The sequence below is a fragment of the Panicum virgatum genome, chromosome 2K, assembly GCF_016808335.1.
Source record: "Panicum virgatum strain AP13 chromosome 2K, P.virgatum_v5, whole genome shotgun sequence".
Taxonomy (NCBI): Eukaryota; Viridiplantae; Streptophyta; class Magnoliopsida; order Poales; family Poaceae; genus Panicum; species Panicum virgatum.
In genome coordinates this window covers 68,436,593-68,462,532 of record NC_053137.1, presented here as the reverse complement: position 1 = coordinate 68,462,532, position 25,940 = coordinate 68,436,593, and the positions used below count along the sequence as shown (strand labels likewise).

The 25,940-nt window shown below is 52.5% G+C and overlaps 1 protein-coding gene across 1 annotated transcript; it reads right to left on the bottom strand.

Annotated features, from left to right (window-relative positions):
- Positions 1-2,115: 2,115 nt before the first annotated feature.
- Positions 2,116-2,643, bottom strand: LOC120695632. The gene has a single exon (XM_039978827.1). The coding sequence runs from the start codon at positions 2,641-2,643 to the stop codon at positions 2,116-2,118; it is 528 nt and encodes a 175-aa protein (XP_039834761.1).
- Between the last annotated feature and the right edge of the window lie 23,297 nt (positions 2,644-25,940).

Sequence of the window (25,940 nt, the reverse complement as noted above, 5' to 3'; positions counted from 1 at the left end):
TCATGACTATGCTGATTTTGATGTTGTACCTATGCAATCATCTTCATTGTTGTTAGGACAATCATGGTAATTTGATAATGATATTGCACACCATGGTAGAACTAATACATACACTTTCATGCATAAGAATAAAAAAATTACTTTGCTTCCTTTATTCCCAGCTGATATTAGGAAACATTTTAATGAGTTTGCTGCAAATGATAAGAAAACACCTCCTAGTAATGACTCTTGTGATGCTTAAACTAATGGAATTAAATTGAAGGATGGTGTTTATATTGCTACTACATCTGCTGCTGCTGCATTATATGATAACTCTGATGCACCTTGTTATACAATGCTTTGTCGGGATATGTGTTTTATTAACAATGATCCTATGCCACATATTTTGCATCCTGTTGTCACTAACCTTTTGCAGGAATTTGATGCTGCGATGGAGTCAAGGACGACTCCAATTCAAGAAGGGGAGGATGATGAGGACATCACCATGCTGGACATGCACGAACCGGCCTCATCTCCAAGTTACAAGTCGACTCCAACTCGGTTTTCACGTTCATCTCGGATTCAGCCAACACCCATGCACAGTTTCGGCGATATCTCCCTCATACGGAGTCGGAATGAGGTGATCTTGGATGTGTTGGAATCGTGACGATGAGAAGCTTCTTTTGGTTCCAGTACCAGCTCCAGAATCCTCGTGGATCATTCTGTGTGACCACAGGAATGTGCTGCAACTGTTTTGGGCCTTTTTCAGGCTTTGTATCGTGTCGGGCCTTAAGCCCAAGTTGTGGGTGCCCCCCTGGTCACCCCCAACCCTAGGACGCCCCCTTCTCCTTTAAACTCAGCAGCCGCTGCTGTTTAGACTTGGGTTTTGTTTAGTTCTTGTGTTTCCCTTCGAGAAACAATGATTGATTCGTTGTAACTGTGGCGACAAGTCCTTTTACAGTGATCCAGGGTCCCCGTTCTTGATCTCCTCCACTGTGTCGATTAGTCCTTTTGAATCGAGTTCTTGAACCCCTCTTTGATTCGCTTCATTCATATTTGCAATATCAGATTGCGTGTTTACATCTTCTTGCTTGTGTTCTTCGATTCGCTTGCAGGAAAAGCCTTCTCGGCGAGGTCAATCAAGTTGTGCTTGGTTGATAACCAACAGAGCAGTGGTGTAACGGTTGCTTGACTTCGAATCATGCTGATTAGAAGCCAGATCGCCAACGTCACACACTCCACCAATCGAATTTACCTCTACCTCTCGGAAGATCGGGCCTAGTTCTCATCAGCGGCCATGCACCCTGTAAGCTTCATCAGATCCTTCTTGCACCTAGGTGGCTTCATGAATTTGATAGCATTGATCTTTGTTGGATTGGCTTCGATTCCCCGGCTGCTTACAATGAAGCCGAGTAATTTGCCTGCCGGGACACCGAAGACGCATTTGGTGGGGTTGAGCTTCCATTTGAATCTCCTGAGATTTTCAAATGTTTCTTGTAAGTCGGCAATGAACTGATCATTGGACCTAGTCTTGATGACGATGTCATCCACGTAAGCCTCGGTGTTGCGCCCGATCTGCACTTGGAGGCATTTCTGGATGGCCTTCTGATAGGTGGCGCCTGCGTTCTTGAGGCCGAATGTCATGGTGTTGTAGCAGTACGCCCCAAAGGGTGTGATGAATGATGTCTTCTCTTGATCCGACTTCTTCAAAGCAATCTGATGGTAGCCGGAGTAGCAATCAAGAAAAGAGAGAAGCGCGCACCCGGCTGTCGAGTCAACAACCTGGTCGATGCACGGAAGAGGAAAAGGATCTTTAGGGCAATGCTTGTTAACATCTGTGTAATCAACACACATTCTCCATTCACCATTTTTATTTTTTACAAGGACTGGATTTGCCACCCACTCTGGATGTGTGACTTCTTGGATAAAACCAGTGGCTAAGAGCCGGGTTACCTCTACCCTAATAGCCTCCTTTCGATCTTGAGCGAAGCGACGTAGCCGTTGCTTGACGGGTCGCGCCTTCTCGTTGAGATCCAAGGAGTGCTCAGCCTCCTCCCTCGGTACGCCTGGCATGTTAGAGGGCTTCCATGCGAAGATGTCCCAGTTGGCGCGGAGGAAAGAGGTGAGCGCGGGTTCCTATGCAGAGTCGAGGTCGGCCCCGATCAAGGCAGTCTTGTCGGGGTGGTTGTCGCTGAGGACGATCGCCTTTGTCTGGCTATTGGGGTGCAGCTGGGACTCTGGCGCCGAGTTGTTGGATGGCTTCTGGAGCTGGTCCATTGTGAGTGCCTTTGCCGCCTGAGCGACCATGGCCTGGTTGTTACTTCTCTCCAGGGCCTCGGCGGTGTTGATGTTCTCCGTCTCATAGGAGTGAGATGTTTGGATGTCGCCACGGATGGAAAGGACTCCGTTTGGAGCCGGCATCTTCAAGAGAAGATATGTGTGGTTGGGAATCGCCATGAACTTGGCGAGAGCTGGTCTCCCTAGTATAGCGTGGTAGAAAGTCTCGAACGGGGCCACCTCGAAGATGATGGACTCCGTGCAGTAGTTGTCCCTGGTACCCGTGACAGGGAGGGTGACCTTGCCAACCAGAGTTGAGCCCGTACCCGGGATGATGCCATAGAAGGCCTGGTCTGAAGGAACCAGCTTGGTCATGTCGAAGCCCATGTCCTCCAGAGTCTTGGCGAAGATGATATTGAGTGCGCTGCCCCCGTCGATGAGTACCCTGGCCAGACAGATCTGGCGTATCACCGGGTTGACCACGAGCGGGTAAGCACCTAGCCTGGGCAGGTGAACTCAGTGGTCGCGTCGGTCGAAGGTAATGGGGATTTTCGACTAGCGAAGAGGTTCAACCGGGTGTCTGAACACCGAGTTGACGTCGCGATTGTGCAGCTTGATGCTGCGCTTGCAAGATGGGGCGCTGGAGCCTCCAAAGCTGATATTAACCACCCGTTGCTCCTCCTGGAAGGTGCCGGGTGACTTGATGCCCTGCTGGTCCTTCTCGTCTCGCCTGGGCGAGCGGTTCCTGCGGCCACGGCCGCGGGAGCTTCTGGAGCTACCCGACCTTTCACGGTCATCGAGCCTGGGCCGCTTGGGTTCCTCTGGAGCGACGCTGTTGGAGAGGGCACGACATTCTTGCGCGGTGTGGTTGACGTCTTTGTGCCAGGGGCACTTGGAGTCGAGGAGCCTGTCGAGCTCCTCCTGGTCCAGGGAGGTACGTTGCTGAGGGCGATCGGCAACAGCAATGGTATTGTCGAGGCCGCGCTTGCAATCACGGGCATTGGATGACTCGGCGCGGTCGCGGTTCTTGCCGTGACGTGGTGGACGATCCCCGCTTGGGCGAGCCGGGTTGTCGTCCCTTTGGGGAGGACGATCAACGGGCTCGTGGCGGTCCTTGTGGCGGCGATGTGCGCGCTCGGCGTGCTTGTTGACGATGGCCATCATGTCGGAGATGGTCTTGGGGTTGGACTCAAACATCTTTCTCCATAGTTCGATGATATGGAGGCCTTGGTGGAAGTGGTAGATCACGTCTTTGTCATCAACTTCTGTAATTGTGTTACAGTTAGCAAAGTACCTTTTGATGTAATCACGCAAGGACTCGGAAGGCCATTGCGTGACGCTGCCCAGATACCATCTGGTTTTGGGGCCCGGGCAGGCTGCTTGGTAGTATTGGACGAAGGCAGTGCAGAGGTCCTGCCAGCTATTGATCGAGCCGGCAGGAAGAGACTCGAGCCAGTTCTGTGCTTGCCGGCTCATCATCACCGGGAAGTATGTCGCTGCTCGGACGGCGATGGAGTAGGTACGCAGCCATGTCTTGGGGTCGGACTCACCATCAAACTTTTCGATGACAACCGGCTTGAAGGTCGCGGGCCACTGGATGGCTCGCAACCTGTCGGAGAAGGAGGAGAAGCCGTCCAAGTCGTCCGCCAGGTCGTAGTCGTCATTGCAGGGTCAGTGATCGCGGTTGTTGCGGATGTGGTCGGGTGCACCATGCTCGTCGTCGTAGCGGCGACATCGTTCCCGCTCGGTGTTGTCGCGTTGGCGATGACGGTTGTCGATGCGGGGTCAAAGATCTCGGCGGGCGAGACGGTCGCGAAGGTCGGGCTGGTCGACCTCTTCATCACGGCGATGAGGACGCACCGAGCAGTTAGAGCTTGATTGCCCCCGGCGGTTGGAGTACTCCCTTCTCATGCCTTGGGCCTGGGTTGCTGCAACATGCAGACGAGCGCGAGCTTTTGCAATCTCGGGAGTTTGAGGTAGTCCCTCGAATACCTGGAGGACGGCGGCCATGTTGGCGGATGGCGTGGCGAAGACTTGATGACCGTCGTAATCCAGGACGAACTCATTTTCGAGGTTCCTGGGCCTTGGCGGTGATGGACCCCTCCGTGCAACCCTGGGGTTGCGACGCTCATCGTTTTCGAGATCGTCCTCGGCTTGAAGGATGACTTGCTCGTTGGCCCGACGGTCGGCACGGAGGCCGTTGCGGTGCAGATGTTCCGCCCTCTGTTGGTCGTCCTCGCCGGTGAAGGATGAGGGCGGATCAGATTGGATCTGATCCGAGTCGGACTGGTCCAACTCGATGATGCGCAGGTTGCCCATACATACTCGGATCTGATCCGAACAGGCAGCGGAGTTGTTGCGGAGTCCATACGGGAGAACAGTCGAGCCGCCTGGACGACCGAGCACAGTCTCGCCGAGTTGAATGCACTCGGCAAGGGACTTGGTGACGTGATCTATTCCAGAGATTAGATCATTGTTGCAGATGACCGGGCGACGCGTTGCCCTGGGGCGAACGATCGGAGGTTCATTGATGTCAAGTTCGGAAACTCGACAAGTGATGGAGATTTGAGCCATCAGATCAGATCTGACGCTGGTGGAGTTGCCGCTCAAGACAACAAGCATATCAGCTACTACGGTACTCGAAGAAATAATTTCATGAAAAGGCAACCGGCCAACCGGCCGTCAGATGAAAGAAAAAAAAGTATTATACATCACAATGATAAAAGTACTCAAGCGGACCCATATCCACACAAAAGCCAAGAGGACATTACAACAAATTGTTCAAGACTCCGGAGCAGGCTCCAACCCGTTGATAACCTTATCAACGATGGGCTTCATTTCCGCGACATACTCAGAGAATTGCTCCTCTGAACAGCCAGCGGCAATCCCATCACCAATAAGGGACAAGTTCGCGGAAGGAATAAAGGATTTAACTAATCCAAAAGCGTGGGCCAAGTAGTCCCTGGAGGTATCGGAGAAAAAGCTACTAAGCTTCTGGGGGGCTTCGCGAAGTCGCTCCATCAGACTCTTCCCAGCAGCTTCCTCGTCCTCCACCATGTCGACGACTACTTTGGCCGCCCCTTCAAGATCAAACAACTGCTGGGAAAGCTCCCCGATCTGCTTCATATCACTGACCGTCTGTTTGTCAGCATCAGCCTTGATCTTGGTCAGCTTCTCCACAACATCTGCGTGACGCTACATAATATTGGTCAGATCAGTCACATCGTTATCCCTTCGCGACAACAAACTTTTTAGCTCTGGCAAAGCAAGAAAAACATGAGAACAGAAGAAAACTACTCGAGGGACACAGAAGAAAGAGGAAAATACCTTTCTTCTCCTTGGCAGCAGCCTTGACCCTCTCCTGTAGCTTAGAGGCCTTCTCCTTTAAAGTATAATTGTCCTACTCCAAAGTTTTCACCCGGGCTTCCAGCAGCTTGAACTTTTCCGACTGCTCCCTAGAAGACCTCTCAAGAGCAGCCATCTTTTCAAGCTGAAGCGATTGGTCAACTGTTAGCTGGATATCCTCCCCAGCCCGCCGAAGGAACTCGGCCTGCTCTGCGACTTGTTTGGCCAGATTCTGCCAACAAAGCACGATCAAGACAAAAGTACTCGACAACTCAACAAAGGTACTTGAGTTCAAAATGCTACTTACGACAAGAGCCGAATAGCAGCCCAGAATCCCCTGGGCAACGCCGGCCGACTCCACGACCACTCTCTCCACCCGCTGTGGCATTTCCAGTGGGACCATATCAACATTAGCAGCAACCGAAGGACTCTCCGGCTGGTCCTCAGCCTGCTCATCTGAAACATACAAAGACAGTCAGCAAAAGCTCGATGAAAAAACGAGTCGACCACATCAAGACTTTCACCTGTGTCGGCAGCAAGAGGTTCCTTAACCACTTCCTCGGCCACGGGACCCCCCTCCCCGTACCAATAGCAGCTTCACCCAACTGATCGCCCTCCTTTGGCAAGCTAGGAGGCAGCTGGGCAATTTTTTTAAGGGGATCAACAATCCCCTTCACCGACTCATCAACTCCAAGAGCATCAGGATTGCTACAAAAGCAAGAAGTACTCGAACTTCAATTACAGTATCAAAAAGAACAAATGCAAGCAATCCATCAACAGAAACACTTACTGAGAGGAGTGTTTCAGCACGAATTTCTTCGGCTTCACAAACTTTGGGACTACGATATGTCCCGAACCACTCTGCCCCTTAGCAGAGCCGCTCCCACCGGACTCAGTCGGCGCAGCAGGAGCCGAGTCGATAGGGCTTGCGATAGAGCCCACCGTCTGCCTCTTAGAAGAGGAATGAGGCCTGAGAAAAAAAAAGAAAAGCCATCAAGAAAAGGCAACAAGTCAGAAGGGTACTAAGCCGTACTCACCTGTCACTACTCCCAGCAGAAGCGGCACTCCGCTTCCGAGACCTCATAGATTCGACAGCCGGCTCATCCGCCGTCCGCTCCTAGACGTCCGACGCCGTCCGACTTGCCAAAGGACCTACAAACAAGATTCAACTACGATCAAACAAGGATCCAAAGGCAATTTCAAATCAGAATACAAGACAAAAGAAGTCAGAGGCACACTTGAGTCAGTATGCACCAAAGGCACATCTTCAGGCAGCGGATGCATACTCTGATAATTTTCGGGATTAATCTGCATGAAAGATACCGAATCAACTCGACTACTCGACAAAAAATACTGGAACTACACCTCAGTCGACTACTCGAAATAGTACCTCCCGAGGACGCCTGGTAGCGATGAAAGTCCCAGCAACATTGGCTGTCCCTGGCACGTTCTTCAGCAGTTCTAACACCCGATGCTTCAAATCGTCCTCTGAAATCTTGGTTCGGGTATAGCGGGAAGGATCTGCCTCTCCCGTATACTGAAAGCCAAAATTGACCCGCCGCTGCAGCGGTTGGATCCTACGCATCGACCAATGTGCAATCACAGACGCACCGCAAATCTGGTGATCCGCCTTCAACCTCTCAATCTCCCCGAGAAGAAAATTAACCTGGTCCCCCCACACCCCTTGGAATTCCAGTTCGATTTCTTCACAGGGGGGCCAGGAGTACGAAGAGGAAGAGAAGAAGAAAGATTTCTAATATAAAACCACATCGACTTCCAGTCGATGACCTTGCCACTCAAATCGTAGGGGATATACTTGGGTTTCCTCCCCTGACGAAATTGCAACCCGGCTCCCCCAACTACATCCACCTTTGAATCGTTGGGGTGAGGTTTCAGATGAAAGAAATACTGAAACAAATCAAAGCGGGGCTCGATCCCCAGGAAGGCTTCACACAAGTGGACAAAGATAGAGATGTGAAGGATGGAATTAGGGATCAAGTGATGCACTTGAACACCCTAGTAACGAAGGAGGCCACGGAAGAAATCAGAAACAGGAAAACCGAGACCCCGAAGAACATGAGGAAGGAAAACAACAGATTCGTTTCCACCCTCATGAGGAAAAGATTCCTCCTCGGAACCACGCCAATGGATCACTTTCTGGGGTCGAAGAAGATGTTTCCCCACAAGATCCAAAAGATGGGAGTCATTACACATACTCGACTTCCACCCATGGACCTCTGCCTTGCTAATGGCAGGATCGTCCACCTTCCCCTTTGAAGCGGATCTCTTCGGTGCCATGAGAATGATTCTCTCTTGCTTCACGCTCGGGGGCTAGCGGTGGCTAGTTTCTCGTGGCACTCGAAAGCAATAGCAGATGAGTTAGCGGCGGTGGAAGAGGGCTAAGGAAAACATGCTAAACCTAGATTTACTCGAGCAGTTAAATAAGCAGAGCTAGTGGCAGTACGGTAAAATAACAAGAAAACTGAAGGCCGCGCACCGGTTTCAGAGTTATTTCAGCCAACAAATCCCGGTTCTCAATGCAGAAATGGCGGAACCAGCTCTCTATCAAGACAACCAGGATGGCTGCGATGTGAAGAGCAAAGGTGGCAGCCTGAGAGAAAACAAGTGTTTGTGCTGCTCGCAAACACTCTTCTAGCATCCACAAGGACGAAACAAGTACTCTCATCAGGAGGTTGAGTACTCTCCAATGAAGAACTCCACTTGGAACCCATGGCTACATCTGCAAGAATGAAGATCCAAACTCAGTAGACTCGGCTTAAATAGAGGAAGCAGCGGAGCCGTGGCTCAGCCCATGTCATCCAAGAAGCAGGGAGGTTCACGGGCGAAACAGAAAAGATTCTACAACAGTACTCACCACGTGAACCCACGGACAAACAGTACACCGCCCTGCCACATTTTCAGAAGAATCACTACAACACTGATGAGCTTAGAAAGATTGCAGAGGACACGACATTATTCTCCTGGATCCTCAACCCCAAATCACGGATTCAGACTCAAGGCTCGGGGGCTGCGGGATACGTGTCATAAATAGCAACTTTTTTTGAAAAAATTCCAAACTTCAAACAGAATATCAGAGAACCCAGAAGGACCGAGTCGATCCTCAGCCCGATTCATCAAATCAAACTAAGGCTCGGGGGCTACTCCATATGGAGCGCGAGTACATCGCGCACCATATATACAGATTCGGGGCTTGAGCACCTCATAGCCTCGATGCAGCCATAGAAGCACTCGGAAGACTACTCAAAACAGTCGATGGACTCCGAAAATGGACGGCTTGCTCCGGACGCGCTTAAAACACATGACTACGCAAACAAAAGTCCATGAGCTCCCGAAGCACCCGACGGATGTCTCCAGAAGCGCTCAATGCCTGCAGGACTCGACTACGAAGATCTCGGGGGCTTGTCAGACCCGGGACAGTAGGACTGCCCATGGGCATGGAATATTCTAGAGTAGGGAGTAGCATATGGTTATGCCCTACCTCTTTTTGTACCTACCCGAATAGGAGTAGAACTAGTCGACGGTCTCGGGAACTAGCCGAACCTCTCGGACAAGGATTTCCATGTAACCCTGCTTCCCCCGATCATATAAGGGCGAGCAAGGACCCGTCCAAAAAACATCGAACAATACCAGAGGGAATACAAACCACCACACAGGACGTAGGGTATTACGCTCCGGCGGCCCGAACCTGTCTAAATCCTTGTGTTCCTTGCCCCATTGCGTTCTGATATCGGCGAGTCCCTACTCATAACCACTCTCTTTGGGATACCCCTCGGAGAACCCGACGGTAAAACACCAACACTATGTGCTTTTGTTGTACTAATAACTGATTTTGTTGGAAAACAATTGTCAAAAATGAACCTTATTTCCTTGTTCAAAAATGCATGGCTAACTAAGGCTGTCCGCAGTGGGCGCGCTAAAAGAAACGCAACGTGACTTACAGCATGGTTTTATAGAGAAAAAGCCCGCAGCGGGGCACGCTATCCCACGTGGTAAAATACAGCGTCGGCCTCCGCGCGCTACTTCCAGCACGGGTGGCGAGCGACGGTATCGGCTGACGCGGCACGGGGTCTGCACGGGTGCGCGCCATCCCACCCACCGTGGAGCTGCCGCCTGCCGCCGTGCCCGGCCTCCGCAGCCTGCCGCCGCCATGGACGGAGAGAGAGAGAGAGGGGAAGGGGAGCTCAAGGCCCCGCGCCGCCCCACCCGCTCGGTCGACCTTGGCTCGGCGAAGCTCCAGGCCGGCGAGCTCGAGGCCCTGAGCTGCCCCACGCTGAGGGAGGTGGAGGGGCTCGCCGCTGAGCTCGAGCTCGTTCGCCGTCGTCCGGCCCCGATCCGCTGCTGGCCACGCCGGATCCGCTCGAGGGAAGATCGGATTCGCACCGGGGAGGAGCTGAGCGGTGGCGGCGGAGGAGGATGTGACATCCCGAAAATCTATCAAAATTAAATCACGCGCTAAAATATTTTTCCAAAAACTTTTCATCGTTGAGCTCAAAATCCGCCTAAAACCCTGAACCCTAGTTCTCGGAATCTTTCTCTGTTCCAAACGTCCGATCTCCAACACCCCCGACCCCTTTTCCCTATGGCCTCGTCAGAGCGCACACGCGACCGCTGAACGCGGCCGACCGCCCCGCGATTGACGCCGCGATCAGCGCGGCGCGAATCTCCCCCTCTCTCTCTCTCTCTTTTCTCTCTCTCTTTCCCTTTTTCTTTTTTTTTCCTTTTTCCTTTTATTTTTCCATTTTCTCTTTTCTTTTTCTTTTTCTTTTTCTTTCTCCTCCCTCCTCCCTTCTCCTTCTCCCTCCTCTGCCACGCTCCCGCACGAGCGCCGCTCGGCCCGCGCCGTCCGGCCCCCGGCTCTCCAAGCCCCGCCGCCCCTCACGCGCACCTGCATGCGCAGCCCGGCCCGGCTCCCCCTCCCCTCTCCTGCGCGCTGCAGAACGGCCAGCTCGCCGAGCCGCCCCTGGCCGCCCGTGCGCACGCGCGCGCATGCACACAGTGCTCGGTGCGCCGAGCCGCGATGCCCATGCCACGCCACGCCATGCCGCGGTCGCTCGCCCATGCGCTCACGCACGCGCACGCCACACGACGCGCGCCGCCCGCCGTGCACTTGCGGCTCGACGCCGGCCACCCCCGATCCCGCCCGCCTCTGCTCCCGGCCCCGCCCACGTGTGCCGCCCCTGTGCACGCCCACGCGCGACACTGCTCGCCGTGCTGCCCGCCGTCAACCACAGTGCCGCTGGCCTGCTCACCACTGCTGTCGCTCGCGTCCCATCACCCCTGCGCCGCCTCGCCACCCGTGCGCCCCTCCGCGACACGCGAACACGGCCGAACGCCATTAAAGGCTCACAGCGCCGCTCACCGGCCGCCACCACCTGCCCCTCCGCTCCACCTCCTTTCCTCGGCTATAAAGAGGTCCCCGAGCTCCACAACCACCACCACAAGCCACGCCGCCACCGCAGCTCCCGCTCCCTGGCCTGCAGCGCCGCCTCCACGCTCGCCACCGCCGCCCTCCACTGGTCCTAGCCGCGCCACCTCCTCGAGCCGCATCCGCCCAAGGTGAGCGGGGGGATGGAGTCCTCGCTCCTCCCTCTCCCTTTCCACCACAAGCTCCTGCTCTGAGCTACCCCACCGGCACTGCCCGCGGCCGCCGCCCGCCCGCCACGGCCATGGCCGCCACACCCCTCCCTGCAGGGCCCCTCCTCTGAAATTGGGAAGGGGGATTGACCCCTAGCGCCGCCTGGCCCCTCTTTCCCCTCCTCCCGTCCGCCACCGCGGCCCAGGGCCGCCGGCCAGGCGCCGCCGACGCCCCTCACGCCCCTCCCCTGTTTCCCGGTCGGAGGAAGAAGAAAAGGGCAAATATGCCCAAAACCCCCTCCCCTCTCTTCTATTTACTTAACAGCCCTTCCACCTTTTAACCTTTTTGCAAATTAAACCCTTCCTTTATTATATTTCAAAATAAACCCTTTCCTCATATAAACATATCTCTAAATAAACCCCTGACCTTTTTCAAAATGACCCAGATAAATTCTGAAATACTAAACAAGCCCCTGCCTTCTCAAGAATAATTACAAACAGGTCCCTGACCTCTTATTTAACCCCTAAACCTTTATGTAACCTATCACTTCATGCGCCAAACAACTTCCGATCGATCCGAAACTTTACAACGACATTCCTAACATAGTTTTAGCCATGCCATTAGGAAACCGCCCTAAAATATTACTCCTATCTCCATATTTTAATTGTTTCCGATTCGAGCTCAACGATAAAGCTTTTATTTCTCTTTCTTGATTGTGTGCTTGTTTGAATGGGTCGTAGATCACGGTGTGAACGAAGGAGAGTCCGTTGATGAGCAGTACTACGAGCAAGCGAATGAGGACTAGTTCTGCGACCCCGAGCCCGAAGGACAGCACTTCGATTAGGAACCCCCGGAAGGATTTGAAGACGGCAAGTTCAATCCCGCCCTTTGATGCATGTTTTGTCCCAGTTTTTATAAACACAACCTATTGGCCTGTTTTATAAAATTGCATATGTTTTGCCTGCTGAAAACATGGTTGGATAGCCATCCCTTGATTTGTTATAACCATTCCTTGACCACCTAGATTAATGTCTGAATGTGTTTTGTTTGGACGTTAATCGCTGCTAGAACACTTAGGACCTTATACACAATACAACTTGTTTTATAAAGAAAGTGTGTGCATGTGTGGGAAGGGGAAAAAATGTGAAATTTCGAAAGATGAGTTTAGACGGGATGGATGGCATTTCTGTGTGATTTGTCGATTGGTGTGCTCGTGCCTGTGTGGCAGAGCAAGGAAGGGAGATATCCATCTTATCACAACTAAGGACCAAGTTGGTGTGTCATCTCACCTAACTCCACTATCGTACAAACCACTCGACCATTGAATGGACAACAGCTTAGCATAAACCCCACTAGTTAGTCTGATAGCCATCAGGAGAGCTGAGAGCAACGGGTGATCAAGGAAAAGGGATTTGCTCTGTGTGACTTATGCCCCGGTTAAAACCTCTATGATAGGTCAATGACCCCTTGATGAATCCCGTGATGGCTAGTCAGGTCTAGCTAAGGTGGGTAATGGCTTTGTTGGGATCTGCACCGACACTAAGGTGATCGAGTTGCGGTACCCCGTTTGTGGGTAAAGTTGCACACCTCTGCAGAGTTAAAAACTATTCGAATAGCCGTGCCCACGGTACTGGGCGAGTTACGGTATGGTGTAACACCCGGTTTATAAAAGAACATAAACCGAGCAATCATATACGTGCCAGGATCAAGTCACACGTATATACAACAGAATGAACAGTATATCATAGCACATATCACGTAAAAAGACATAATAAAGCGAATACGAATGTTATTTATTACAATAATGACAAAAATGTCTGATACAGCGGAAGCGAAGTACAAAATACGAATAAAGCTCTCCGAAGCTGAAGCAGGGCGCCACAGGGACGTCGACTGGGAGACGAAGCACCTAGAAGTCCTCGTAGTCCTGGTAGCGCTGAGCGAACTCCCTCGCGTCGGCAGGAACTGAGCAGCAGTAGCGTAGCCAAGAGGAAAAAGTAGAGAAGAGGCAAGGGTGAGTACACAACTTGTACTCAACAAGTATAACACAAACTATGAGGCTCTAGGCTGGCTGACTCAACTGCATTAGCTTTTAAGTGTTGGCAAGATTTTATTTAAGCTATTTACTACTAGTTGATGAATTACCATTAACCCAGTTACATAATAATTAATCAAGTTTAATCATGTAACTACTGAGAAACCAAACCAAAACCAAACCACCAAGGTAACCCCAGAAGCACCTCCCTCGTCGGAAGGAGATAACTTCACTAATCAAAAGGAGGATCTGGGCCGCTCATAACCGTGAGCACGGCTAGTATACCAGTTTTACACTCTGCAGAGGTTGCACATCTTTACCCACAAGTCGTGAGCTACGCCAGTTGTTCATCACACTTCCTTAGGTGAGATGGCCAGCGACTCACTACGAGGCCTTTAAAAAGAATCTCGTTGGTAAGGCGTAACCGCGAGAGTTAGGTCGGCGACGATGGGGCCCACCTCCAGGGGTACAAGCACGTAGCACAGACCAAGCCGGAGGAGCAGGGACCATTGAGGCTTACTACTCTTGCCCCGCAGGTAAGTTACTCCAAACCAAAAAGATCTAATTATTACGCCAAGTCTATCCCATTCTAGCCTTGTGGTAGCGCTGTTGTCCCAGGTTGTCGCTCTATGAACCGGTCCTTAGGGAGAGTGGCCAACCAAGCACTAAGCACCGTGCTGGCCCCCTAAACCATGTTTCTACAAAAACATCTTTTAACGAGACGTGAGCCACTCAAGCCACACAGAGTGCCACTCTCAGAATTAAGTTCAAGTAAACCATTAATCAAATTAATTAAAAAGGACCAGAGTGTGTTATAGCGCAGCAACCTAGCACAACTAACCAAAATGCAACCCAAAGGTATATTTAAGGATATAAATTGGCTAGGAAATCCTTAAAGGCATATAGTATTAAAATGCAGTATGAAATTGTATTTAAAGATGATAGGTTGTTCATGTTACACTTGCCTTTCTCGTACTGCTCTGGCTGCTGCTCAAAGTGCTCGGAAGAAGGCTGCTCCTGGTACTGGTACTGGGGCTCCTCAGATGGATCAACGTCTACTCACGAACACATGGCCAAAACAATGCACAAAAATAAGCATACAAGCAAACACTAACAAAAACTAAAGAACAGTACATCAATACATAAAAACAGCGCACAAAACTACTCTAGAACTATTCTACGCGTCACAACGATCGCGTGGATATAAAGAACGCTAAAATCGGAGCTAAAACGCATAAACTAGGCCTAAAACAAGTCCTAGGGGCTTATTTGCGATAAAAACTAAGTTTCTGGGGGTTTTCTGCAAAAACCGAGGGCCTAAACGTAATTAAACTAAAACTCTAGGGTCTAACTCGCAAAAAGACTAAGCTTGGACGGCGGGTTCAATATTTGGAAAGCTCAGGGGGCTGGGCGCTAAATTTTGGACTAAACAGCAATTTCTTTTGAATAGATGTGGACTGAGGGTTGATTCAGGGAAAACTGAGGGGCTCTTGTGCAAAAAGTCCAGGCTGAAGCGGTATAGGTGGCTCGAGGCTGTTGGATCTTGATCTGAGGGACAGGATTAGATTGATCCTGGATCTAATCCGGATCGTCCACGCAAGATCGGACGACCAGGGGCGAGCTGGACCGCGGGCGGCGGCGCTGCTCGCCGGAGACGGCGTCCCCGCGGCGGCGCATGGCTGGGGATCACCGGACCGGGCCAAATTTGGCCATCTGGGCATGAAATCGAGCGCGGCTAGGCTCTAGAGACTGCGCACGGCACGATTAAACTACCTAGGGCATCTACGCGGGTCTGCAGGAAGCGAAGCGATGCGCGCAGCGGCGGAGGGGGCTCTGCACGGTGGAGGCTTGCTGGCATACGTGTTTACGCGACGCTGGGGCTCGATTATGGGCGCGAACGGGACAAGGGGCAAGCGTGGAGCGGGGACAAACCTACACGAGGCCTATGCGTGGCTCTATGATGAACAGAGGCCTCCACCCATGGTGCGGCGGCGCGGCCAAACAGCGGCGAGGAACCCTAGCACGCGCAGATGGAGAAGGAAGGGGATTGAGGCACGGCGTGATCTTTTACCCCCTTGTGATGCTGTAGCCGTGCGAGGTTGGTGCCGAATGGCAGCGCAGCATCGGAATTGCGGTGGCGTAGGGGTGGCTCGACGAAGCTCCTCAGCTGGAATTCCTGTGCGCAGAGGGGTCGATGTCGGGGAAGACGAGTCTAGCGACGCTCCTGGAGTCGAGGCGGATCCGGTGCGGGGGTCTACAGGGCTCGGGGTTCGGTGATTCGGCGTGGCCGCGGCGGCGCAGGGGTCCTGCTCCGGCGGCAAGATGTGGCGTGGAACTGGAATTGTGGCGGCGGCTGTGGGATGGGGATTAGGGTACCAGGGGGGGTCGCGGGGAGGTTTAAAGAGGGGACCCCGAGGATCTCGGCTGCTGCTCGGAAAGGTAGGTGCGGCGCGGGGATTTCGGGCGGAAGGTACGGCCGGTTGCGCGCGGAGGAAACGGGGAAGAAGAAGCTGCAGGTGGGCCAGGGCTGTCAGTCTCAGGGACGGAGCTGCGGCGTGGGACGCTGACTGCTGGGCCTGGCGCAACAGCGGGGACGCGGGCGCTGGCAGGTGGGGCCTGCGGGCCGGGGGCGCGTGCGCGTTGCGCTGGCTGGAGCGAGTTGCTGGGCAAGCCAAGGGAGCTGGGCTGGGTTTTTTTTTTTCTTTTCTATTTCTATTTTTCCTATTTCTATTTCTAACTCAAACTCAAACCAAATGAATTCAAATTCAAATTTGAATTCACTCTAACACTCAAACAATTAAAGAAATGCTCCGGCATGATGCAACAACGAAATTAAACCTAAGATAAAATTTTAATTACTTAAGGAACAAAATTTAGATTAAATGCAAGACTAACACAATTTAAATCCTAGAAAATTAACTAAAGACAATTAAATTTATTATTAAATATTGAAATTTAACTTAGGGTGTTACATATGGTCACATAACTAGTGTTTATTTTGGGATGGGTTGGCGTGAGTTGTATTAGAAAAGTGTCCGGCAGTTGTGCCATGTGCTACGGTGGATGAGGAGTCCAGTAGCAGCTTAAAACTTGGATCCTGTGTGGATCAACTGTAAGGATCACCGGGGTGTCCGACCCTAGAGGGGGAGGGGGTGAATAGGGTCGCTAATCGCTTTTCTATCCTAGGGCTCAATCTAATTGCATAAGATAAACCTAACACGTCCTACACATGCTAGTTAAGACTAAGGTTTATCTATGCTACCCTCTACTTACCCCAAAAGACTTGCAACCTATAGCCAATCCTAATCAAACTAACTAGGAAAGTAAAGGTAAGCAAGAAAGAGTAAATGCGGAAACGTAATGCGGTAAGTAAAACGGTAAGGGAGAGGATATGCAAACTCCCGTGAAGACACCAAGACACACGATTTAACGTGGTTCGGTTAGGACACCAAAGTCCCTCCCTACGTCCACGGCCACTTGCTCACAAAGAACAAGTGGGATGCCGAGTCTCTTCGCTTGATCACCGTCTTGCCACGCCTCCAAGGCTCCCGACAAGCAAAGGCTAAGTGACGCCAAGTCACAAAGACGAGGTCACCGCCACCGTCTATCTCGAAGCGTCACCACGGCACCGTCTTCATTATCTTGGAGCTTTAACACCAAGTAGGGGCCTCCTTCCCCGCACAAAGTGTCGTTGCCACTCCACACCAAGTCGGAGGGTCACACGACGAGTACACAAGTTGCTTGCCGCAGCAAGACTTTCTCTCAAGCTAGTTCTCTCAAGAACTAAGCCTAAACAAGCACTAAGCACTCTCACAAGTGTGCTTAAGCCTATATGATGTACAATGAAGCTCTATGGTGGTTGGAGATGATCTTTAGCTCTTGTATACTTCCTTGAACTCCAGCACCTTCAAATGACCCGGCCTTGGGGGTATATATAGGCAACACAAGCAAATATAGCCGTTGGAGAAAAGCTGCCAGAAATGTGCTTAACACCGGTTAATCCGATGCTCCCCAAATTGCCATCGTCGGTTTAACCGGTGATACTAAACTGCCCCCTGAAAACTAGCCGTTACGTGTACGGGCAATCAACCGACGCAATCGACCGGTGTATGTAATATTAGCGTCGGTTTAACCGGTGAGTGCAACTGTCCTCTGATCCTTGAAAAACAAACTCTCTGGACAACTGCACCGACGCCATTAACCGGTGCATCATCGGTTCATCCGATGTATGCATTTTTCTTGGTCTGCTTCTGCCATTGCACCGACGTATTCAAACTTCCTATCGTCGGTTCATCCGGTGCCAAACCCTAGCCCGCAGGCCATCTCTGTCATTGCACCGATGAGTACATTTTGCCTTATGTCGGTTTAACCGGTGATACTAAAACTCCCAGACGTGCTCAAGTCAATGCACCGACGTGTGTAATTTGCTTGGCGTCGGTTCAACCGGTGACTTGATTTCTCTTTGTCAACCCCCGTAGGGGCGGCCCTTCGGGCCTAGCTTCGCCTCTCTTCTCTTTGTCATCACTTGAACCTAAAAGCCTGAGTATATCATCTAAGCAAACACATTAGTTCAAGTGTTGCGTGTGTCATCAATCGCCAAAACATTATATTGAAATATGGCATGAGAGGCCATTTTCGCTACATCAACCCTTCGTGTTACTCGGTACAAGAAAACTGGTTTTGGAAATACTTGCTTTCAAATGAACCCTTGCATAAAATCTAGTTTTCCGCAAAAGTAAACCTTAACCTTATCCTTGAATTATCCTGTGCATTATATTCTATTTATTTTCCCTCCTTGGGTGTGATTGGACTTGCTGAGTATGTTTGTACTCACCCCATTCTTAATTTTTACAGAGGAAGACCCAGACTTTGTTCCTGACGATGCTGAGTAGGGGTACCGTCCTACACCCAGCCTTGCCTGTGGATTAGGGTCACTCGCAGGAGATCCCGCATGGCACAAGACTCTGATGACCCCCTTTTTATAATAAATATCATTGTGTGGGTGTGGGTTGTAATCCTCGCGATAGTGGCGCTTCTCTGCCCATTACCACATAGAGTTGTACGGTGATGAACCATCTGATGTAATAAATGTGTCATCAGCCTCCTGGGACTGATGTTGGTATCACATTTAAGTCTTCTCTTATGAGGGGACGCTTCAGAGGAGCTGGAGAGAGGGAGAGGAAGGAGGAGGGAGGAGCCATGGGGGGCGGCGCGGCGTGGAGGAGTTGTGCGGGCCGCGCGCCGGCCGCCCCGGTCCACCACACCGTGCGCAGGCCACCCGGCGCGGGGCCGCCCCCACCGTGGTCGTTCCGCCACAGGCTTCCCGACCCCGCCACAGAGCTCCCCTACCCCGTCGCGCCGCCGCTGTCACTGCCTGGGAGGCCTTGCCGCAGGCCGCCCTATCGCGCCGTGGAGGGAGGGCGCCGGCGATAGAGGGGGCTCCGCCATGGCCGCGGCTCCGCCCCGCCGTGGCTGTGCGTGAGGGCCTCCGCTGCCTCCACGCGCCGCCGTTCGCCCTTGCTCCGCGCGCCGCACGCCGCCGCCGCGAGGAGCTGAGCTGGAGCAGGACGGCGCACCCGGCCGTGGCAGGGGGCGGCGCACGCCAGATCCGGGGCTCGCCCCGCGCAGGCCACCGCCGCCGAGGGAGGGGGAGGGGGAGGGAGGAGGACCGCCGGCCGTGTGGGGAAGAAGAGGGGAGAGAGATAGGGGAGGGGAGCTGGCGGTGGAGAAGGAGAGAGAGAGAATGGGGAGGGAGGAGGCGTCGGTGGGGGTACAAAAAATTCTGACTAGTGGGTTCCGCGGCTGGTAGTTGGTATAGAGAGGAGATATAGATAATGGATGGGTGCGGAGAAACTGAATGTAGATGAGAGAATCTCGATGACCAGGATGGAATATTCTTTTTAGAGAGTGAATTTAGAGTATGACGAGTGTGGATAGACTAAGGCACTTATGAACTGTAAACCTTTTTCCTGCAAAGAGTGAAATGGATTTTGAATGGGAAACTGAAAGATTGTGTATTATATATAGTAGGGCCAAATGTAAGTAAGAGCAGTACAATGGGAATTGTGGAGGACAAGGATTGTGTATTATACTTGACTACAGCGTTGTGAGAGAGATGCAGATGAGAGTGACTTTTGCTTTTGCTTGCACATTTGTCGCAACCAAAGCAATCCAAATGAGATAAGGTATTCAACTAACAAAGTGTTATTGATTGAAAGAACGCATGCATCTTGGTAGCTTTAAGCGCGATCCTACGTTGAAGGAAAAATGCTCTAGTCCGTTACATAGCGCAGCATCGGAGCACAAACAAGTGTTAGCAAAAATATGCCAAACAAAAAGAGAGACATGAATGTTTTTGCCGGTCAGACCATATTTTTTGCATTTTAGTTCTTTTTTGGAAAATATTCACATTTGGATCTCTAGGGGAATTAAATTCGTTTTTGGACCCCCGCCATAACCCATGGCGCCGAGGTGCCAGACACACCGATGTGGCATAGGACCTCGGCACCACATATCTTGGCGTTGAGATGTTATTATAAACCCTACCGTCTTCTCTCTCTCTCTCTCTCTCTCTCTCTCTCTCTCTCTCTCTCTCTCTCTCTCTCTCTGCGCGCCTCCGCTTGCCCGCCCCCTAGTTTCTTTGCACAACCAGAAACCACCAACGCACACCGCTTCAGAGCACCATGGACTTAGCCTACGTTCCATGGAGTAAGGTGAAAGACACCTTACCTCAAGGAATCTAAGTCCCAATATGCTTCTACAATTCATTGTGCAAGCTCATGGAGTTGAAGGTAATAGGTGATGACTTCGGCATGAAGTTCATTATGTGCGAGAACTACGAGTATGACCCACCCAAGTGTCACGGAAAAGACCGACCTAAGTTAATACATCACACTCTTCGGTTTTTGGCGCATATGGATTTGGTACTAACTTCTTACTTGACTTGGACAAAGATTCCACCGCCTCTATGTGGATTCATGCAGTGGTTGGACATCGAGCAGTCATTAAGAAATGGTCGATCATCGAGTATCAGACACTAGTACAAAAATTGATTAACCGAGGCATTTTGAAAAGGTCTCGGAGGCGGGCATATTAAAAAACCGCCTCGGTTAATGCCTGCGATTAACCGAGGGGGTCATTTTTTATTAACCAAGGCGGCCACAATTAACCGCCTCGCAAAATCGATTTACGAAGGCGGTCGTCTAACAAACAACTGCCTCGGAAAATACTCTATTTTTGGAGGCGGTCATCCTTATGCGTGTCCGCCTGGGTTAATATAGTTGGGGCCCGAGGCCCAGGAAGCCCGCTAGCTAGGTTCATGTATATAAGCGGGAGTTAGGTTTTGGGGATCATTTCTATCTGCACTCTCTCTCTTCTCTCAGACACAGGCGGCGGCCGCACTCTCTCTCTCTCTTCTCTCCCTCCGCACTCTCTCTGTCTCTCTTCTCTCCCTCCCTCCCACAGGCGGCCGCCCCCCTCCCTCCTGCCGAGCTCAGCCTCCAACCCGAGGTCCCGCGCGAGTCCGCCCCCCACCCTCCCACCTCCCCGGCCGATGCGGCCCCCCCTCCCTCCTCCCCGGCCTGTGCGCAGTGGATCTAGCGGCCACGCGCAGCGGCGGCGGATCTAGGGGTCCCGCGCAGCTGCCTCCTCCCTCCCTCATCCCCGGCTGGTGCGGCCGTCCCCCTCCCTCCCTCCTCCCCGGCCGGTGCACAACGGATCCAGGGGCCACGCGTAGCGGCGGCAGCGGATCCAAGGGTCCCGCGCAGGGCTTCTGCCCCCCCCCCACCGGCGGCGTCCTTCCTCCTCCGGATCTGGCCAAACGCGGCGGCGGCGGATCCCAGCATGGGCTCCTCCGGTGCGGCATGGAGGGGGCGGATGGGTGGCGGATCTGCCGCCGGCAGCATCCTTCAGCGCGGCCCGGGGCCTCGGCGTGGTGGGCCGGATCCGGCGGCGGCGGCCTCCTCCAGCGGAGGCGGACGTGGTGGGCCGCGCAGCGTGGCTCGGCGGGTGGCGGCCGGGCACTGGAGGTCGGATCCACGCCTGTGGTGGCCGGATCTGGCGAGCGGTCGCGACGGCGGTGCGAGCGGTGGCAATGGGCTCAGCGGGCCTGTGGATGGGCTCGCTGGGCCAGTCCATTGGGTTTCTTTTTTTGTTTTTTTAATTCCATTTACCGAGGCGAGCACGAAACCGCCTCGGTTAATGCCTCTATTAACCGCGACGACTCCTCGGAGGCGGTTGCCCAGTCCGCCTCCTAAAATGTTTTTTGCCCGCCTCCGAAAATGTTTTGTGTAGTAGTGAGAGGGACCCTATGCATTCCAACAAAACTGACATTCCCAAACTCATCTTCCTCGACACTTCCTCCATAATATTACGATATAGGAGGAAGAGGAGAGAATGAACTGTCTGTATTGAATAGCCCCAAATGGGGATATATATATATATATATATATATATATATATATATATATATATATATACTCGAGAGCCCCCAAACCCTAGGCATTAAGATATTATAAATATTGTCCTTGACTATTATACCATTAACATATGATACACGGTGACTATATTGTCCATCTAATTAGTATGCAGACACGAATGTTATACAAATATAATACACGAAATGACTGACATCATTGTCTAACATTGTACATTTGACAACTAACTGAACTACGTAACTCCATATCTAACTATACAACAATCTAACTATACAACAATCTAACTATCTAAATATCTACATTTCCTAACTAACTAAATTTGCTAACTATCTAGGGAACATATCAGGTGCAAACCAACCTCTCCGTGCAAATTATGAAAACTTCAATCTGTGCCATCAGATCAACATCCCAGGGAAGGGGCGCAGAGAGGTGGGAGGAGTGATTTGCAAAAGTATGATTGTCCAATCCAAGGGCAGGTCCAGATTGTAAAATTACACAATCTCTCATTCCCCTTGGATGTTGGTCCAATGACTCAGATTGAAGTTTCCATAGTTTGCACGGAGAGGTTGGTTTGCACCTGATACGTTCCCAACTATCTAACCATCTACGGTTGCTAACTACCTAAATTTGCTAACTAGCATTGTCTAACTATCTATATTTGCTAACTAACTAACTACACTTGCTAACTAATTTACTAACTACACATGCTAACTATCTAAATGAATTTTATGACTACATAACCTAACAAAACTACTAAACTAAGCAACCAAAATACCTAACTAACTTGACTAAAAAAAGCATACCTTGCTTGCCCGGGGATGAGCGTAGCCCGCGAGGGCGTGGGGTGGTGGGGGGTGGTGGGGAGGGGGGCATGGCCATGGGCCCCGCGACAGGTAAGGGCGCTGTAAGCTAGCAGCGACTGGCCTACCAGCGCTAGAGAGAAAAGGGGCAAAGACAGAGGAGGAGGGCAGCCCGCTGACATGGCTCATGCCGCCAAGATGTGTTACCTTTTTTTTTACGCCATGAGTCAAGGCACTGACCCCAGGGTTCAGAATCTAATTTAGTTCCCCAGATGTCTAAACATGAATATCTTTTTAGAAAAAAGGCTAAAATGCAAAAGGTACGGCCAGCGTGTCAACTTGAAAGGCCGAATCTTAGGGGCAAATCAATTTTCATCCTGGAACCGTATTACCAAATTGTATGACCACCATGCCTGCTGCTTCTGATCATCTTGACCGGTAACTGCATCAGCAGGGCAGTCCCAACCCTGCCCTCCATGTATGAGGCTGCAAGGCAGCAACTATTGTAATTTGTAAACACGCCTCCTCCAAAACGATGCGGACCAGGGTTGGATTTGGGCCGTAATATTAGGGTTTAGAATGCACATAACTGATTCGAGGTCATGCGTTCCCCGGCCGGGCAATTTAGGGCTCAGTTCTTCTCACTTTATTTATATACACAGCCTGTACTGAGCCCTGGGCCGGACACTATTGCTGTCCCCATCATACCATCAAAGCAAATGGACCAGAAACTACTGTCTTTCTTGAAAAACGAACGATCTAACACCACAGGTGCACATCCAAAGCAGACATTTACAGGAAGAATCTATTATGGCGCAATACAAAGAGCATGAATGAGTGACTCGTGAGGTGTTAAAAACAGAAACCTCAAGAAACAAAATTGCATTCTAGAGTGTAGAAAGATAGAGGGAATAGGAAAACACCGCACACCCTATGAGGGGGTGACCTCTCATTATATAGCCAATGTGACTTGCAATACAAAAAGATGTACATGCCCGACATGGGCCGCCCAATATGGGCCTACACGTCCAATATGGGCCTCAAGTATACGCACACAGCTATACACTCTATCACCCGCCCTTAGTCGAAGCATCAGGATTCCGGATGCAAAGGCTGGACCGAAAATCCTGAAATAGCTACACAGAAAGCCCCTTCGTCATGATATCAGCGAACTGATATTGTGACGGCACATGAAGAACACGAACTTCGCCGAGAGCCACCTTCTCGCGAACGAAGTGGATGTCGATCTCAATGTGCTTGGTACGGCGGTGGTGGACCGGATTGGCAGTCATGTAGACGGCGCTGACGTTGTCGCAGTAGACCACGGTAGCTACCTTCAGCGGGACATGAAGTTCCTGAAGGAGTTGGCGCAGCCAGCAACACTCGGCAACCACATGAGCAACAGCCCTGTACTCGGCCTCCGCACTGGACCGGGACACCGTGGTTTGTCGCTTGGACGACCAGGACACCAAGCTGTCGCCAAGGACGACGCAGAAGCCTGATGTAGAGCGGCAGGAGTCGGGGCAGCCTGCCCAGTCGGCGTCGGAGTAGGCGATCAGCTTGTCAACCGGCCCAGTGCCGATGTGGAGGCCGGCTGACAGGGAGCCCTTCACATAGCGAAGGATGCGCTTGATCAGCGCAAGGTGAGGTTCCCGGGGGTCATGCATGAACAGACAGACTTGTTGTACTGCATATGCGAGATCCGGACGCGTCAGGGTCAGGTACTGGAGAGCGCCGGCGAGGCTCCGGTACTCAGAGGGGTCGGCGATAGGAGGACCCTCGGTAGCCGAGAGCTTGGCATGAGTGTCAACAGGTGTTGACGTCGAGTGACACTTGGCCATGCCTGCCCGCTGGAGAAGATCCAACGCGTACTGGCGCTGGCTGAGGAACAGCCCGTCGGAGGAGCGCGTGACGGAGATCCCAAGGAAGTGGTGCAGCTCTCCGAGGTCCGTCATGGCGAACTCGGAGTGAAGACGAGCTGTGATTCGCCGGAGCAAGTCTAACGAAGAAGCCGTGAGGATGATGTCGTCGACGTACACCAGCAAGTAGGCGATGGCGCCTCCCTCTTGAAGAACAAAGAGGGAGGTGTCGGTGGCAGAGGCGACGAAACCCAGGTGGCGAAGGTAGGTAGCAAAACGCTAGTACCACGCCCGCGGAGCCTGCTTCATACCATAAAGAGAGCGCTGCAGCAAGCAAACATGGTCAGGATGAGCAGGGTCGACGAAGCCAGGAGGCTGCTGACTGTAGACGATCTCCTCCAGGCGTCCGTGAAGGAAGGCATTCTTCACATCGAACTGGTGTATCGGCCAGTATCGTGAAGTAGCGATGCTGAGGACGACCCGGATCGTGGCAGGCTTGACGACGGGGTTGAACGTCTCGCCGTAGTCAACGCCGTGTCGCTGGGTGAAGCCGCGAACAACCCAGCGAGCCTTGTGACGGGCAAGTGTGCCGTCGGAGTGGTATTTATGTTTATAAATCCACTTGCCCGTCACAATATTGGCACCAGGAGGCTTGGGAACGAGCCGCCAAGTGTCATTGTCGACGAGCGCCTGGTACTCCTCAGCCATGGCAGCCCACCACTGTGGATCCGCCAGGGTAGTCCTGTAGTTCCCCGGGATCGGGGAGATGGCAGTGGCGGCGAAGGCCATAGGAGCTGGAGGCGGTGGTGGTGGAGGGAAGCCGTAGCGCTCAACAGGCCGCAGGGAGCCTGTCTGAGACCGCGTCACAGGCCGGCTGACTGAAGCCGGCGGTGGAGGCGGCGGAGGAGGCGGCGGTGGAGAGGCCGCCACAGGAGGCGCAGCTGGACCAGCAGCAGCGGGCGCAGGTGCCGGTGCAGCTGCAGGAGGCCTCGGTGCTCGACGCCGAGTGTACACCCGGAGTGGAGGAGGGGCGACTGGAGCTGGGGGAGGGCCGGCCGGAGCTGCGGCCGGCACGTGACCGACAACCGGCCCAACCTGGAGGACAGCATGGTCCTCGAAGAGCTCCTCCAGGTGAGCACGGGGGCGCGGCTGCTCGACGTCGACAAGCGACGGAGCGACCGCAGTAGGGGCCGCTGCTGCAGTGCGAGGCAACGGTGCGGCGTGACCTGAAAGAAGAAAGTCCAGAGAGCTCGGAGGCAAACTGGATGGGTCAGCACTGAACGGAAAACAGGTCTCGTCGAACACAACATGGCGAGAGATGATGATCCGCCGAGTAGTGAGGTCGAGACAGCGGTACCCCTTGTGGGAGGAGGGATAACCGAGGAAGACACAAGCTGTGGAACGAGGAGCAAGCTTGTGTTTGGCAGTGGCAGTCATGTTGGGATAGCACAGACAGCCGAAAACGCGAAGATGAGCGTAGTCGGGTGGCTGGCGGTGTAGCAGCTCATAGGGAACACTATTCTGAACAGCAGTGGAGGGGCGCCGGTTTAGGAGGTAGGTCGCCGTAGCGAGAGCCTCGGCCCAATACTTGGGCGGCATGCCAGCATGAATGAG